This window comes from Suillus subaureus (assembly GCF_016647635.1).
Source record: "Suillus subaureus strain MN1 chromosome Unknown BJ212scaffold_83, whole genome shotgun sequence".
Taxonomy (NCBI): domain Eukaryota; kingdom Fungi; phylum Basidiomycota; class Agaricomycetes; order Boletales; family Suillaceae; genus Suillus; species Suillus subaureus.
In genome coordinates, this window is record NW_024538639.1 from 20,577 (window position 1) to 37,770 (window position 17,194).

General features: G+C 43.4%; 3 protein-coding genes across 3 annotated transcripts; 2 read left to right on the forward strand and 1 right to left on the reverse strand.

The window, feature by feature from the left end:
* Positions 1–10,458: 10,458 nt before the first annotated feature.
* Positions 10,459–10,897, forward strand: BJ212DRAFT_1304898 (uncharacterized protein; the record flags this gene model as incomplete). Its single annotated transcript, XM_041333690.1, has 2 exons — positions 10,459–10,711; positions 10,809–10,897. 2 exons carry the CDS (start codon positions 10,459–10,461, stop codon positions 10,895–10,897), a joined length of 342 nt encoding a protein of 113 aa, XP_041186220.1.
* Positions 10,898–13,740: 2,843 nt separating this feature from the next.
* On the forward strand, positions 13,741–13,989 carry BJ212DRAFT_1251685 (uncharacterized protein; the record flags this gene model as incomplete). The annotated part of the gene is made up of 1 exon (XM_041329717.1): positions 13,741–13,989. A coding segment is annotated over one exon (249 nt), but the record flags the coding sequence as incomplete, so codon positions are not given.
* Positions 13,990–14,801: 812 nt separating this feature from the next.
* On the reverse strand, positions 14,802–15,789 carry BJ212DRAFT_1286073 (uncharacterized protein; the record flags this gene model as incomplete). The annotated part of the gene is made up of 2 exons (XM_041331919.1): positions 14,802–15,268; positions 15,708–15,789. The coding sequence occupies 2 exons, from the start codon at positions 15,787–15,789 to the stop codon at positions 14,802–14,804; spliced, it is 549 nt and encodes a 182-aa protein (XP_041186222.1).
* Positions 15,790–17,194: the final 1,405 nt, after the last annotated feature.

Sequence of the window (17,194 nt, forward strand, 5' to 3'; positions counted from 1 at the left end):
ACAGTCCTGAATATGAGATGAGGTGAAGTCTGGATGTCTTGCTGGATGGAGTGCGCATAGGGTGGACAGAATAGGGTGGTACAGATCAGGCTAGCAGTGAGGATCCAGAGGTCCAGAGCTCAGGGGTAAATCCACAGTGGAGTTGATCCTGCCAAGGTGTGGAGCACACAGTGGAAGGGGATCTGGGAATGAGTTGGATATGGGGTCTGGATGTAGGCTTGGAAGGCACGGAAATATTATGGAATGTGGGTCTGGATTGTGGGATATGACAGATGTCCTGTCCCTTGTACCTCTGGACCTCTGGACCTTCAGTCCTCCTGTCCTTCATACTTCTGGACATCCTATCCTTCCATCCTGTTTCCCATAGAGATATTTCCTTGGGGTCTCTCCACTTCCTGTGCAGTGGGAACTCTGAGTATTTTCTGTACTCCTCTGGAACTCTCCCACATTCCTCTGGATGTTTCCCACACTCCTCTGGAAGTCCTTTGGACTTCATCAGACCATCATTGGACTTCATCTGAAATGAAGAGCACATACTCGGGTAAGGGGCACAGCATATGAGCTGAGGCCAAGCCCCTTTTAGTCAGTCCATCTCTCCCTTGAGCATGGTTCTTAACAGCACTGTGAATTGTAGATCCAAGTCATTTTGCTTTGCACTTAATAGTCACACATGTCTTCTGTTATGTCTTCTATTTTGAACTGTGGTTGTTCAGAACTGCACCAGAAAACATAAGCATGATGACTCACATCAAAGGTGAGTTGCTTCAAATCCCTCCTGCCTATATTGAATCCTTCTTGCAGTTCATATCCTAATGTCAGTTCACTGCCAGGCCCCTCATCTATGTTATATTGCCAAACTTCCTTTGGAAACCCTTGCCAAAATATTTGTGCTAGCCACACATGGCTCCCATGGACAACATGAAATGTATGAGAATAATGAGATTGCCCCTCAAAGTGTCACTATGCTAGATGTACTGTTACAGTGAACCGTAGGTCGACTAGGATGGGTGTGACAACAGGTACTCGATAAGAGTATCGCCTGAAGCCGAATCGTATCCTTACAAATGTAAGGTTCTTTAAGACAAGTCGAAGAGAGTGTCTCCGGCTTGAATATCGTTTATCGGACGACTTAGGATTGGAGGTCCTAAGCGAAGGATAGTTCAGGTAAAACCTAGTGGATTAAAGTGAAGATCTCCTAAGTACATGGCTGAGTATATATATAAGTATGGATGGCTTTAGGGCCGGTACGCGTACATCATCGAGACAAGTCATAGATAAGGGACGTGACGTCATCTAGCGACGGCTGCTGCGGTCGTGATATAATACAGATATGGTAAGCGGTTAGTCTAATGATGGCGTAGGGAGACGTGGTCATGATGTAATACACAAGTAAAAGAGAAAAGAGATAGGGGTAGCCATGATTGTAACATGTACTGGCATTGGTGAACTGCCACTGGAGGAGAGTGGCCCTATCTGATGCCAGCCTATGGTCAACTCTCATCATTGATCTTCACAAGATGATCTGCAATCAACAATCCTCAGTAGATTTCATCATGAAAGCTCAACAAGGAGTAGTATTGGGCTGTGAAGGAAGGAGGTAAGTTGTATATTATCATAGCCTACACCTGTCTAAACATGTACACCTTTAGGAGGAGGCATTGAATTTTTGGATGTCATTTAAGACCCAATTTGTTTATCCTTATTGTTGTCATATCCCACAATCCAGACCCACATTCCATCATATTCCCATGCCTTCTGAGCCTATGTCCAGACCACACTTCATATCCAACTCATTCCCAGATCCCCTTCCACTGTGTGCTCCACACCTCAGCAGGATCAACTACGCTCTGGATTTACCCCTGAGCTCCGGACCATTGGATCTCCACTGCTAGCCTGAACCATAACCCCCTGTCCCATCCACCCTATGTACACTCCATCCAGCAAGACATCCAGACTTCACCTCATCTTGGATTCTGGACTCTATCTACCTTCTCATATCCCAGTCCTGTATCCACCTTGTCTTCCAGATCCCCAGATCTCCGGACCTATTCCCACCCTCTGTCCGATATTCTGTGCCTATCCCCATTTAGGCATTCTCTGCTTTCTGGCTTTCGGTTACCTCTTCTTCCATCTTGCTTATTGATCCTTGTACGAGTCTTCATCTCCAAGTTCATTTAGTTATGTTCTGTCTTACTTACTAATGTGTTTCCACATGCTCATACATAGCCTTGCTCCTTTGCTTACTGATCCCCTCAGATAGTCTCCAGTATATAACCCCTGTAGATACTCCTGTAGTTTCCTTAGTTTGAATATCATCTTAGACTTTGCTCTACTTGCCCAATCCTCTCTCGGACTTTGGTCCACCTAAGTCTGTCCTACCAATCAGGCCTAGGGATTGATTCCCTAGGCCAGAGCTCCACCTTTCCAGCACTTACCCTCTTTCCAGACTTAGGTCCAATCCCTATCTCTCCAACTCTACCTTAGGGTAGTCTACCTTTGTTTGTTTCTACATTGGACTCTGTCCAATGTAGCCCCTATTTCTTCTGGACCTCCAGACCTCCTGTCCCTTGTACCTCTGGGCATCCTGTCCTTTGGACATTCTGCCCTCCATACCTTCAGACGTTCCACCCTCCATACCTTCGGACATCCTGCCCTTCTGTCCTCCATCATCCTGCCCTCCTGCCCTCCTGTCCTCCTGTCCTCTGGAACTTCAGACCTCCTATCCTTCCATCCTGTTTCCTGTAGAAGTATTACCTTGTAGTGGGAACTCTCCTGAGAACTCTCCCACACTCCTCCGGACATTTCCCGCGCTCCTCCGGAAGTCCTCCTGCACTCTCCACCAGAGTAGCCAGCCTCCGGAAGTCCTCTGGACTTTGTCAGACCATCATTGGACTCCCTCTGAAATGAAGGGCACATACTCAGGTAAGAGGCACAGCGTATGAGCTGAGGCCAAGCCCCTCTGAGTCAGTCTCTCTCTCCTTTGAGCAACATGGTTCTTAACAATTGTTATCCGTGTGTCATATGTAAAGTTGCCAAAGTCTGGTTCTGAACCCTCAGAACCAGTTCTAAACCTTGAACCAGACCACAGTTCAGTCCAACAATGATCAGGTTTGAGAGTGTCCAGCAGGAGAGCAGTTCAGGGTTCAGGGACTAGCTGAATTTGTGGACCATTGTGAACCTGTTTGAACTGTAACCGAACCGTATAGTATCCAAATCCAAATGATCATATATTTATGAACATCTCAGTTAGATATTTGGTACTGTACAGTAACTACAGTTGTATAGTACTAGTAAGTAACCAATACACCTGGAGAATATTGTCACGATCTTGGCATATGATGGACCAGTGTGCCCTGAATATTGATGGATCACTCAAAGATGCCTGCGATATAGAATGGGAGCATTCACCTACACAAAAAACTGCTTCCTTGCCCTCAGTTCAAGTTGCCTCTGTCACCATCACTGACATTACCCAATGGATCCACAACCTTCATGTTTGGTGCCAAACTGACTCCTGTGAGCTTTGGGAACACACAGAAACACAAGGCAGATAACACTAAATCAGCCAACACAATTTCAAAATCCAAAGGCTTGAGCACTTACCAGAACAGGAAGGATGTGCCTGTTTCAAAGGTAACGAAACCCCTGAAGCCGGTGCCAATAGAATGGGTTAAGGCCTGCAATCTCAAGGCTTGGTGTCAAAAACTGCAGGTGAAGAGTTGGATGATGGGGAGGATGATGAACCTACTCAGAAAAAGAGACGTAAAAAAGGGGATGGTGCTGCTGATATTTCTACTGTGTTCAAACCTGTTGACTCTGATAATTTGGTAGAAGGCTATGTGTGCCAGGTTTGCAAGTGAGTGATGGGAATGTAACCATGTTTGTGCGTTTTGGCTTACCCTGATTGTAGTGAGAAGAAAAAGAGCAATCTGATTAAATATGCGAAGTTGCAGACCATGTTCAAGGGCAATAATAGTACAATGCGAACACATGTTTGCTGGATGGGTATGGATCATTACAAAGTATACCGAGAGAGATGTGTTGTGGTGAAAATTGATATACATGAATGGTGCATTCCACAAGAAGAATTGGATCGCTTGGAGGGAAAATCTGATGGCAGCAATAAGCAGTGTGTCAACATGCCAAGTCTCTTCATTGACAAATGTGTCTAACCCTACACATATTCTATAGACAACAATCAATTCTTGGTTTCACCAAAGTTGCCCAGAGACCAGAGGAGTGGAGCAAAGAGCAGCTTCATGAATGTATTATTCACTTCATTGTCGAAACAGACCAGGTATGTTCTTTAACTCAAACATGAATTCATCAACTCAGAGTCATACATCCAGGCTTTATCTATTGTCGACCATGATGCATTTTGGGAGCTTATTTGCTACAGCTCATGCAACAAGACCAAGGATTCAGACATCCCCCATTGAACCAAGATCACCGACAATGTCTTAGAATGTGCAAAGGCAATTCGAGCTGATCTTGCAACAGAATTACAAGTATGTACCAGTCTACCACTATAATCTGAAAAATGGAGAGTTATCTATTTGATAGGATGCCACAGGTCTTGTCTCCCTCACATTTGATGGGTGGACTTCAAAAATTATGATGTCGTACCTTGCCATCATGGCACATTGGATCTCACGAGAATGGAAGCTCTGCTCTGAACTGATGGCATTCTCTGAGGTGGAAGGAAGTTATAGTGGTGAAAATTTGGGACAAGAACTGTATGAGGTGATGAAACTATTCAACATTCATAACCAGGTAATTCGAGTCTCACTAGCTACACCATGACTGATTCTCCCTTCAGATACAGAATATTACCTCTGACAATGTGACTGTCAACAACAAAAGCATGTGGATACCCGGTAGCAAGCTTAAGGCTAATAATATTGATTTTGTCACAGCAGAGCAACACTCTCAGTCAGCCTCAAATTGTTGTTTTCATGTATGAAGTTCACTAATGCTCCTTCTACAGTTGTTTTTCGCATGCCATTGCCATTGCTGAGGGCAAATTCCTGGCCAAACTTTCACCTGCACTCAAGAAGACCATGAAAGGACAGCCTAGCAGTGATCCATTCTCTGACATGTCCTCAGGAACAGCCAATAATGATGCCGAGTTTGATGAAGAGGATACAGAGGAGGAAGTCGAGGCACTCACACAAAAAATGGAGACCATTATTGCCAAGCTCCCTCCAGCTTCATATGGCCTGCAAGCTAAGCTTATTGCAAAGCTTCTTCTGAAAGTCCAGGGATTCATCACAAAGGTTCGTCTATCCCACTTGTCTTCTTCTCTGACTGGTGCTGATGTCAGCAGGTCTACCAGTCGCCACAAGCCAAGAAATATTTCAAGAAATGTTGCATCAATGCAATATGTAATGACACTCTTGAACTTTTGCCTTACTGCAAGACATGTTGGGGCTCTTGGCATGGTGTTATCACTTGCTTGCTGACCCTTAAGAAGGCTGTCAAAACCTTCTTGAACACAGCTGATGATTCCAAAGATGTACCTAAAGTTGAGAAAGGTCAGCCAAAGTATGAAAAGTATAAGCTTTCAGAGGAGGAATGGGGGCTCCTTACTCTCATCCATGAGGTGTTGGTGGTATGTAGTCTATGGCTGATGTCTGTTAGGCACTGAACACATTACAGGAAGCTGTGAAGGTTCAAGAAACATTCTTGGACGAGTATTATCCCACAATCTGGTGGATTCTCCCATTGTATGAAGACCTCCTTGCCAAATGGCATGAGTTGTCAGCTGACCTCAGAATGGTTACTCTATGGCCAGCTATTGAGGCAGGGATCAAGAGCCTCGAAAAATACTATAACAAAACTGATAATTCTCCTGCACACATGGTTTCAATGTGTGAGTAACTAATGCCTTATCATTGAACTATCCTAGTACTGACAATCATGAAGATTTAAACCCTTGCCTCAAGGACAAATTTTTCAAAATTGTGTGGACAGTAGACAGGCAAGAGTGAGCACTCAGTACCATGCAAAGAGTGGTCAGTTTGGTAGCCCTTCCTTCATGCAGATCTTTATTGACTCAACAGGCATTATAGTTTGACAAATACCAAAAGTCCTACTCTGAATCCCCTTCTAATTCAACCTCATTCACACCCACACCCATTTCATGCACATCATCCAACAGTCTGATTGCAAGAGCCACAGAACAACGTCATGCATGAGAGAAACTTGAGGCTGTTCAAGATCAGCATGCTGAGCTCAAAACTTATCTGTCTGAGAACTTACTTTATGTTGATGACAGTTTATCACCTGAGCATCAAGCTGAGCTCATTCTTGCATGGTGGCAGGTACTGGCTGATCTCCTTTAATAATACTATTATGTGCTCACTGTAAATTCCTTAGGTTAATGCTACTCATTATCCTGTGCTAAGTTGCATTGCACTTGACTTTTTGCCTATCCAAGGGTCTTCCATCCCTTGTGAACATGCCTTTTCTGATGCTGGGCTCACAGATATGAAGCAGCATGCTTGCCTTCTCCCAAAGAACTTCAGTGCCATCCAAACTGTCAAAGGCACTTACAAGAAGGAGTGGAGATGCTGAAAAGCAGAGTTGGCTACTCAATGGACTGCACAAAAGAAGCACTTGATGGATGACACAGCATGGGAGGTGCAGAAGGGCAATTCAGAATAGTAACCTTGAAGTTGCAACATAAATTTTATTGTAGCATTTTTTTCGGTTCTGAACCAGTCTGAACCTGAACAGAACTGTGTAGAACTGGTCCATCACTGAACCAATAGTCCAGGTTCGGGTTCAGCAGCAAGTACATACCCTAGCTATGGTTTGAGTTCAGGTTCAGATGAGATGTGTCTGAACTGGACTTGAACTGAACCACAGCAACTTTAGTCATATGCACTGACACAAGATCTCAGTGTCTTTGGTTGTACACCCCAGAGTTCAAGTGTACTATTGACTAGTATGTGCCTTGCTTTGACATCTCCTTCTTTATTTAATGGTGGCATGATTGTTATGGTGTCATAAATGATGATTTATATAGTTTTAATATGTGCTCAAAAAACTGTCCACATGAGTCATGATTTTGTAAGCCTTGTATCTCCACCATATCTCCTCTGATTCTCACGATGTGGTGCTCAATCCAAAGCCCTGAAGCAGCACCACAATATGGTATTAGCATGTTACTGAGGTCTTTATGTATTCTCACACAATATTGTAAATAGTAAAAAATGCAAAAACATGTGGACAGTTTTTTGAGCCACTGTATATTGGGTCAGCCTTTGTCACAGCAAGGATGCTCCCATCAGGCCTAGGCCCCATGATGGTAATAAGGAAAGTGGGTGGATATGACAGGTTTCCCTTATTGCACCATACTCGATCATGTGCTTGCACTAGCCTGATGTGACAAAGAGCCTAATGCTGTACACCCACCAGAAATTAGAAGTGAAAAACAATTCATTTGGACTGAATACCTTTGAAGCAGGTTCTCCAGATGCTCCTTGGTTCAGAGTCAATGGGAATGTCAATCAGTTGTCTTCTGATACATTCACTCAGTTTAAGACTATCAACAATTATATGCAGAGCTCGACTCCTTTCAGATCCTGACAATGTTACAGCTATGGTTACCCCTATCTCTTTTCTCTTCATACTTGTGTATTACATCATGACCGCACCTTGCCGTGCCATCATTAGACTCCGCTTTCTATACTTGTGTATTACATCACGATCACTGCATGCCGTCGCTAGATGACTCATCCCCCTTATCTCTGACTCAGTCGATGACGCAACCCCTTATCTCTGACTCGACCGCTGACGTGTACTTACCTGCCCTAAAGGACCTACGTCTATATAAACCTGGTCATGTATTTAGTTAGACTTCACTTTAATCTACTAGGTTTTACCTGTACTATCCTTCACTTAAGACCTCCAATCTTAAGTCTTCTGATAACCGATATTCAAGCCAGAGACACTCTCTCTGACTTGTCTTAAAAGAACCTTACATTTGTAAGGACACGAACTGGCTTTAGGCGAACTCTTATCGAGTACCTATCGTCGCGCCCATCCTAGTCGACCTACGGTTCGCCGTAACAGACAATATCTCTGACATGGTTGAGAGATCGCTGCCTTGACCATGATTTCTTTCTTGATGATATAGCATCTGCATACATTTGGCAGAAGAGTGACCATGGTGTCTGTTCACAAAATTATAGTCCTAGGCAAGTACAGTACTTATGATGAAGTGGTGATAAAATGAGCGCTAAGACTCAGAGCTGGGTAAGGTGCCTCCAGCAATGTCTTATCTAACCAGCTTTCCTATTTTTCAGGGCACAAAGAGAATGCACTGGTGAAAAAAAACATTTTCAATGTGGCCAGGCATGATGCCCCATGTGGTAATGTCACCTTCAGCCTTCCAAGGGCCAACAGCATGATGGAGGTCTCCAGCCCTAAAAATAAGCACATCACCTGGATGATACCTAGTAACAAGATTAAATGCTTATGAAGTGTCAGTGTTAAGAACCATGTTGCTCAAGGGGGAGAGAGACTGACTCAGAGGGGCTTGGCCTCAGCTCGTATGCTGTGCCCCTTACCTGAGTATGTGCCCTTCATTTCATATGAGGTCCAATGATGGTCCGACAAAGTCCGGAGGCTGGCTACTCTGCTGGAGAGTGCTAGAGGACTTCCAGAGGAGCGTGGGAAACGTCCGGAGGAGCGCAGGAGAGTTCTGGAGGAACACAGGAAGTGCTCAGGAGAGTTGCCACTGCAAGGTAATACTTCTACAGGAAACAGGATGGAAGGATAGGAGGTCCGAAGGCCCAGAGGACAGGAGGACAGGAGGACAGGAGGACAGGAGGACAGGAGGACAGGAGGACAGGAGGACAGGAGGACAGGAGGACAGGAGGACAGGAGGACAGGAGGACAGGAGGACAGGAGGACAGGAGGACAGGAGGACAGGAGGACAGGAGGACAGGAGGGCAGGATGATGGAGGACAGAAGGACAGGATGTCTGAAGGTACAGAGGGCAGGATGTCCAAAGGACAGGAGGATAGGATGTCTGAGGGTTAGGAGGACAGAATGTCTGAAGGACAGGATGCCTGGAGGTACGAGGGACAGGAGGTCCAGAGGTCTGGAAGGAATAGGGGCTACATTGGACAAAGTCTGATGTAGAAACAAACAGAGGTAGACTACCCTAAGGTAGAGTTGGAGAGACAGGGATTGGACCTAAGTCCAGAAAGAGGGTAAGTGCCAGAAAGGTGGAGCTCCAGCCTAGGGAGTCAATCCCTAGGCCTGATGGGTAGGACAGACTTAGGAGGACCAAAGTCCAAGAGAGGATTGGGCAAGTCTAAGTTGATATTCAAACTGAGGAACTACAGGAGTATCTACAGGGGTTATATACTGGACAATATCTGAGGGGATCAGTAAGCAAAGGAGCAAGGCTATGTATGAGCATGTGGAAACACATTAGTAAGTCGGAACATAAGTAAATGAACTTGGAGATGAGGACTCATACAAGGATCAATAAGCAAGACAGAAGAAGAGGTAACCGAAAGCCAGAAAGGTAGAGATGCCTAAATGGGGATAGGTGCAGGATCTCAGACAGAGGGTGGGAATAGGTCCAGAGTTAATATCTGGAGGTCCAGAGATCTGGGGATCCAGAAGACAAGGTGGATACAGGACTGGAATATGAGAAGGTGGATATAGTCTGGAATCTGAGACGAGGTGAAGTCTGGATGTCTTGCTGGATGGAGTGTGCATAGGGTGGATGGGACAGGGGGTATGGATCAGACTAGCAGTGGAGATCCGATGGTCTGGAGCTCAGGGGTAAATCCGGAGTGGAGTTGATCCTGCTGAGGTGTGGAGCACAGCGGAAGGGGATCTGGGAATGAGCTGGATATGAAGTGGGGTCTGGATGTAGGCTCAGAAGGTGTGGGAGTATGATGGAACATGGGTCCGCATTGTGGGATATGACAGTCAGCTAAATCCCAAACATACTGAAGTTTGAGCTTGAGATCCATTAAGTAGGCCTCACCCTCTGAAAAGTAGCCCAAGCAAAATATTGCCATTGGGTTACCATTAAGCCCATGATGGTGAGGTAAGAGATTTAGCTTCCAGGCAATTGCATGCCCCAGCCAGGGGCCTGGGTCTGCCACCTCCCAGATGCCCACCTCAAAGGCCTTTTGATAGATCTAAAAATCATCTGGGTGGGTCACTTTGAACATCTCTCTGAGCATTATGGCCAACTTGGATGTCCACTTCATATATCACTGTACAGCAAGTGCAACTTGTGCATTGCAGAACATGTTGGCTGAAGGTTTTAATGGACTCTCATTGAACTTGGTGGGCAATCAGTTTTGCATACTGCATGGGCTACCAAAACTCACCTCCTTTCCTTGATAACATTGCATCTGCCAAGAATGGACAAGGTGGGAGATGCTAGTGCATTCCAAATTTTCATACTCATTTACAAATGACATGCTCCCAGTCCTCACCCTCACCCTCATCCTCATCCTCACCCTCACCCTCATAGTCCTCACCCCCATCCTCATAGGCCTTGTCCTCATTCTCCTGGTCCTCATTCTCATCCACTTTTACTCCTCCTCAGTGCTTGTACCACATAAGGAAGTCTGCAAAATCATGTCTCCCATCTCTTTTGCTTTTATGTGGGCAGAGGAAGTGGTGCAGGACTTGGGAGGCATACAGAGCATCCTCCACAATATCAGTCCATGTATTTCATAAGTATGCACTCCAATACCATAAGGAACACTCACTGGAATGTCATCAAATACTAATCTAACAGTGCAGTCTTCTTGTGCTCTCTTCAGATCACATAGGGAATGGTGAAGTTGTAATGGAGTCTGTGGACTGCCAATATATGTTGGAGGATTCTGTTCCCCTGGAGGATTATTTGTAATGATTCAATTGGAGAAGTATGCTGCTAGCAAATGGCCATCTGCATCAGTGAATTTGGCAGAGAAGACATCAGACTCCTAATTTTTCATTTTGTGCATGACCTCTGTGGCATGCACTTTGTCTGCTTTGCTAGGCTTTGACTGTTTTGCAAGTTGCACTAGCTTGACTCCTGGAATGCAAAAGGTGGGAGCAGTTTTCAACTAGTATTTGCAGATATGTGCAGCAGTCTTCTCTGACATGGATTGTGTACACTGTTTTGCAGGGCCATAGCACCTTTTAGGAAGGGGTACTGATGTCACAGAAAGAAGTTGCATCTTGGCTGGGCCCATCAACATCAAAGCATGTTTAGCCACTTCATTTGCCTCTGTTATTGCACTCCTCTAAAAATATTTGAGCAAAAAAAACATGCAAAGGCATTGCCTACTCACTCTTTTCCTTGAAATAGCACAAGGGCTGACTTGGATTTGCCTTTTACTACTAGCCATGAAAGTTGAGATGCAAACACCAGTCAGGGTCTGTAGCTCATTTGCACTTATATGATAAAGTGCAAATTTTTAACTTCACCCCATCAATGTTGATATTCCCCAATCATAGCTAGAGGATGATGAAGGGCAATTTGGTGATTGGTTGAGACCACTGTTTGAGTAAGCAGTTCCCTGTTACTGGTCCAAAAATTCTTGGTTCCTAGAAGTTAAATGATGGCCATACCTTGAATTCATGCAATTTATATGGTCTTTCAGAAATAGGTTTCAAACTTGTGCAAAAACTTCTTTTCATGGACTGGTACATATCATGGAGGACGCATCCAGAAATGATATGAGCTAAGAATTAAAGAAATTGGCAGTTGGGTTGTGAAGATATGGTCAAAATACTAAACTTTTGGCCCCACCAACACATATCACCATTATTGACCTCCAGATGGTCTGGGACCATCACCAATCAATTCCTACACTTGAGAAACCCCAAAATAGTCCTTTATGGTATTGACTTTAAGTTAAAATCATGTACAGCACAATATAGAAGGTAGGAGGGGGGAGGAGGACCTTGCATATCTCAAGAACACAATTTTTTCTTGGAATTCTAGCTTGACTATCATGTTCAGAGGGCTCATAAACCCCCAGGAATACTCCTGGGGCACTGGCAAGTCATGGGAAGTCTGTAAAAATTGATCTTTGTGGGGGTATGAGGCAAACTGACACATCACAATTTACATGGGCCCAAATGATCCTAAGACCATCTCCAATCAATCAATATGATCACAAAACACTAGGAACATCAGTATTAACATGGAATCATGCCTCTGGGCCCAGTAGGTAGGGGGAGAGCAGCATCACTCTGGAATATGTGAATACTTCTAAGTGATAGGCTGCATTTAGAAATGGTTATATAAGCAAAAATGCAGTCAACTTGAACCAAAAAATTTCTCTTTCTTTCTTCTTTGCTGGTTGTCACTCCTCTATGGGAGTCTACTATTGATAATAGTGCCAGTTTTTTGCCTTTTTTACTTTGCTTTTGCTGGTTGTCACTCCTCAATGGGAGTCCACTGTTGATAGTAGTGCCAGCTATTTTCACTTCATGAAACTTTTTGAGAACAACTATTTTTGCTTTTGATGGCTGTTTAGATAGCTTTTACCCTTCTATTAGAGTCCTGTTGATTGTGTCTAATGTAACTGATGTAGTTACAGCTGATTCCAAAACTATGCAGAATCACAAAATCAAAACTTGTGTGTTGGAAATGCCCAGACAAGGACCCTGTAGGCACCTGAGTGAACATTTGTAGTATGCTGCACTAGTGTACATCTGTGATTCACCAAAAGACAATGTCATTGTTATCAGATCCTTCCATACCTGAATTCAAGGCTACATTCATTATTTACCTTGATACATACACCAAGATTGCTACTGAAAGCAATAGCAAAGCCAAAACCAAGAAAGTGAAATCTATGAAAGTCAAGGAACTCATCTTTCAAATCTCTGAGCCCAACTACATTGAATTTTTGACTACAATCCTTGTGAAGCATGACAAGTCGCACTATAGGGTTACCAAGAGGAAGAAATATAGTTTCAAGTACCTCCTTGGTAATTCTTGTGGGCAAGTGATCTTTGTGTTATTCATAGGAATTGAACTTATCTCACAGTGGTTGTTTATAGCCATGCCAAGGTGATGGATGTTGACAACCAAGCAAATTATGCAGAAGTGGCCAAGAAGCTCATCTCTGAAGAGCCTCAAAAGGTGAAAGTATTTATCAACATGAAAAATGTGGAGAAACTTCCAGTTTCTACTACTCAAAATGAGGTATGTTGCAGTGAGAATTGGTTGCATGATTGTTGTGGCTGATGAGGACAGATTGTGGGTGATACTGCAAGCCAAGACAGTGAAGCATCAGATGATGATGAGACCGCAGTTGTGGATGGTGCTACAGAGCTCAATCATGAAATTGCTTGTTTTCACAGGCTTATCATCAAGAAATGGGGTAATGAGTATGACAATTCTGTCACATACATGTACCAAAGTGGCATGGAGATCCCATGCACACCAGCAATGATCAAGAACTGGGCTCGTGCAATGGTATGTTTCTGATTGACTTTTTGTGATGGCTAGTACTTAATATGAAATACAAACTATCAAGTATGAGGGAGAGGCTACCACCATGGTACCACCCAATATCCCATCTTTTGACCCTGCAAAGCATGAGCCTACCTTGCATCCAATGTGTTATTCCATGGCTGCTCCTGCTGCAATACCTGCAGCTATATCAGTCAGTACAACTGACATCAATTCCCTCACATCTATGCTCCTGTTGTGGGCTGCAAGATCTCACATGTGAGGCCACACCTTTGACACCACTTCCCATTATATCACCTGTTGCTCCAACACCCTTGACACTTACTCATTTTTTGAAGTATGCCAAGGACCACCTTGGTGTTGCATTTGCCCCAACATATGAACCCTCCCTGCATGGCATTGGTGCAGGTCCAGATATACTTGCCAAGATGGCTGACCAAGATCTTGCTCAAGTTAGTCTCAGCATAGGTGACATTATTTGGCTGAAGAAAAGGAGTATTACATGGTGGAATGGCCCTCTTGCAAAGAGTAGCACAAAGCATCAACAGTGATACAACTGACTCAAACATTCCTGAATACAAGAAATTCCAGTATGATAGGAGGTATCATGATGGGGGATGAGCACACATCAGTGGAAGTTGTATGAAGCCTGATGAGTGTCCTCCAAGCAAGCGCCCAGATCCTGACTATGACCTTTACTACTTCTGCAAAAACAGGCAAAGTTGGGTTATCTTTCCTCCTGGATTCACTTTTGAGTCAGAGGGTGATCAAGCAGGTACAGAAGATCCTTTTATTTAGAACTAGCACTACAAACCAGTAGAATAGTTAGGCAATGTACCCTGAAGCATGAAAATAACCTTCTGCCTTGTCAGGTGTGATGGCTTGGCATGCTTGTACCATACTTGTCAAAGTCTTGTCATCAAAATGTTGTCATAGATATGCTTTGATAGCAGAAAAGGCTTGCTCGATAGGGTTGTAGTCAGGTGAATATGGGGGCAGAAAGACAAGCTTGCATAAAGCTTCTTCCTTGACCAGACGACAAACCTCATCACTGTGGTGAATGCAGCAATTGTCTAAAACTAGTACACTGCACAGACCTGGATATGGGTTGGTTAAAGGCAGCTGTAAACAATCAGTCAACTTTTGATCCACATCACATTTACAAGACCCTACCACATGCTCACGTAAGAATTGTGCAAATCGCTCACTTGTTACTGGTCCCTTGATGATATCATAAGCGATGATTCCATCAAGAGCCAGTATTGGCAGGATCAAGTAGTGTTTGCCTCACATGAAGCACTTCCTTTGGATGCATCTGTTACAAACTAGTTATTACATATCAATCAAAGCACAATTTGACATACCTCATTCCAATTCTTGATCTGCCATAGCATTGAATGACAGTTCTCTTGTCTTTCACAACCTCATCACCAAACATCAACATTTCAGGGTCAGGCACAATTTCAGCAATATTATTCATAAAAATAGCACATTTTTCTTCATTCCATTCAAGAGTGTGTGCAGAAATGCATTTGTGATTGAGATGTAGCTGCCAAAATGTGCAAAGAAGTGTTTGCACAGACACAAACACACCACAACAAGAGTGCAATTCATGCTGTAGCTCATCAAGATAGATAGTAGGACAGTGACAAAGGATAGCAGTGATGAAAGTGAGATCATTGATGGTGAGGGTGTGATGTTGGCCTGTATTCTTGTTGTGGATACTCCAAGTTGCGGGAAAGAGCTGTAAAACTTTGTATACAAGAGTCTTTTTTACTCCAAGTAGATGGCAGATATTGTCATGGACTAGGATAGTTGTAACAACAGCAGCTTGATAAGAGCGACAGCTGAAGTTAAGATTGAGACCTTGCAAATGCAAGGGTCATAAGACAAGTCAAAGAGAGTGTCTTTGGCTTGAATATCAGTTCAGATGACTTAGGATTGGAGGTCCTAAGTGAGAGAATGTTCAGGCAAAAACCTAGTAAGATTAAAGTAAAGAACTACTAAGTACATCATTGACTATATATAGTGAATCATAAGTGGTTTAGGGCAGGCGTAGTTCAATGATGAGTCAGAGATAAGAAAAGGATGCATAAGCGATAAGAATGAGTCATCTAGCAATGGCAATGGCAATCGTGATGTAATACAAGATATTGGAGATAAGTCTAGCAGCAGCGCTATGTGGCTTGTGATGTAATACAACAGTAATGAGGAGAAAATGAATAGGGGCATACAAGATTGTAACAGATATGCTTGACCAAGTGCCCACGTTGATGTAGAACAGGTATTTGAGCCTTTAGATCATCTGAAACAGTGTGTGGTGGCATTGGACAATGCAGACTCAATGTTATAAGCCAGTGCTGCAAATCTCTCACTCATGTGCTTACAGGGTCCTTGTCTGGGGATTTCTGATGCACAAGTTTTGATTTTGCAATTCCGCATAGTTTTGGAATCAGCTGTAATGTGATGTAACTAATGAATTTTGCTTTGGAGAGCTCATGTTATGTGTGTCACCTCCTATAAAAATCAACCTATCATCAATAATAGTATAATTTTTTTTTCACTTCTGAGAGCATTTGCCATTCATGTCACTCTATGTATTGTTCATGTGAATTATGAATTTTGGACATGAATATGTTGAGGTAGAATAAATCAGCATTGTGTATGAAGTGCTATGCTGAGAAAGACACAAAGCAAGACTATTGAAGAATCATGACAATACAATAACAAGATATGGAAGGTAAGAGGGGAAGGGGGACCTCACATATCTCAAGAACACAATTTTTTTGGGAAGTCTGGCTCAACCATTGTGTTCAGAGGGATTAATGGCCCCTAGGACAAACACTCCTGGCATCCTGGCAAGTCATGGGAAGCCTAGAAAATTCGATCTTTGAGGGGGGATATCAGGCAAACTCACACATTGCAATTCATTAGGGTTCAAAACACTCAGAAATCATCTCCAATCCATTTATATAATCATTAAACAGTAAGAAAATCATTCTGCACATCAGCATTGACATAAAATCATGCCTTTTGGTAGAGTAGGCAGGGAGAGAGGGCACCACAACTCTGAAACATAATTTTTATGGAGAAAATGAGCATTGCCATTGCATTCAGATGGTTCAATGGCCTTTGTCTCAAGTTCTATTTGAAGCCAGCCAAGTCACATGGAGGCTGAAAAAATCAATCATTTACATAAGCAAAAGCAGTCAATTTGAACACAGGGAAGCAACTTGGTAACATGACCTTGACAGACCAAATGGTTGTAAGGCTTCCCTGAGGGTCTTTGGCATTTCATTTGCCTTTGGATCACCCTTGGCAAGTCCAGTGATATAGCAGTAGATGTTGTTTGCCAGAAACAAGTCCTCCAGTTCTGATGCAAGTTCAGTTTATGGACTTTCCAAGGGCCCAGAGTCATTGAAATCAGTGACAGTGTCTTACTACTTGAGGGTCTTATATAAGTTGAGGTGAAATACAATGACTATCACAATTGTACTTCAATAAGACTAAGGTGCCAGCTCCTCAAGTTCATGGTCAACAGATTTTCTACTTCTTGGTTGATAATGTGGTGTTCATGGGTGGCCAAAGGGTAATAAATTACTTCTCTGCTTGATCACTTCTTGATAGTAAAGGGAGGTGTATATTTTGTCAGGTTAACTTAAACCTAGTAGGTAATATGGACCTCTGCTGAATTAAATATGATAGACTGTTGTATAGGCGATCCCTGTAAGA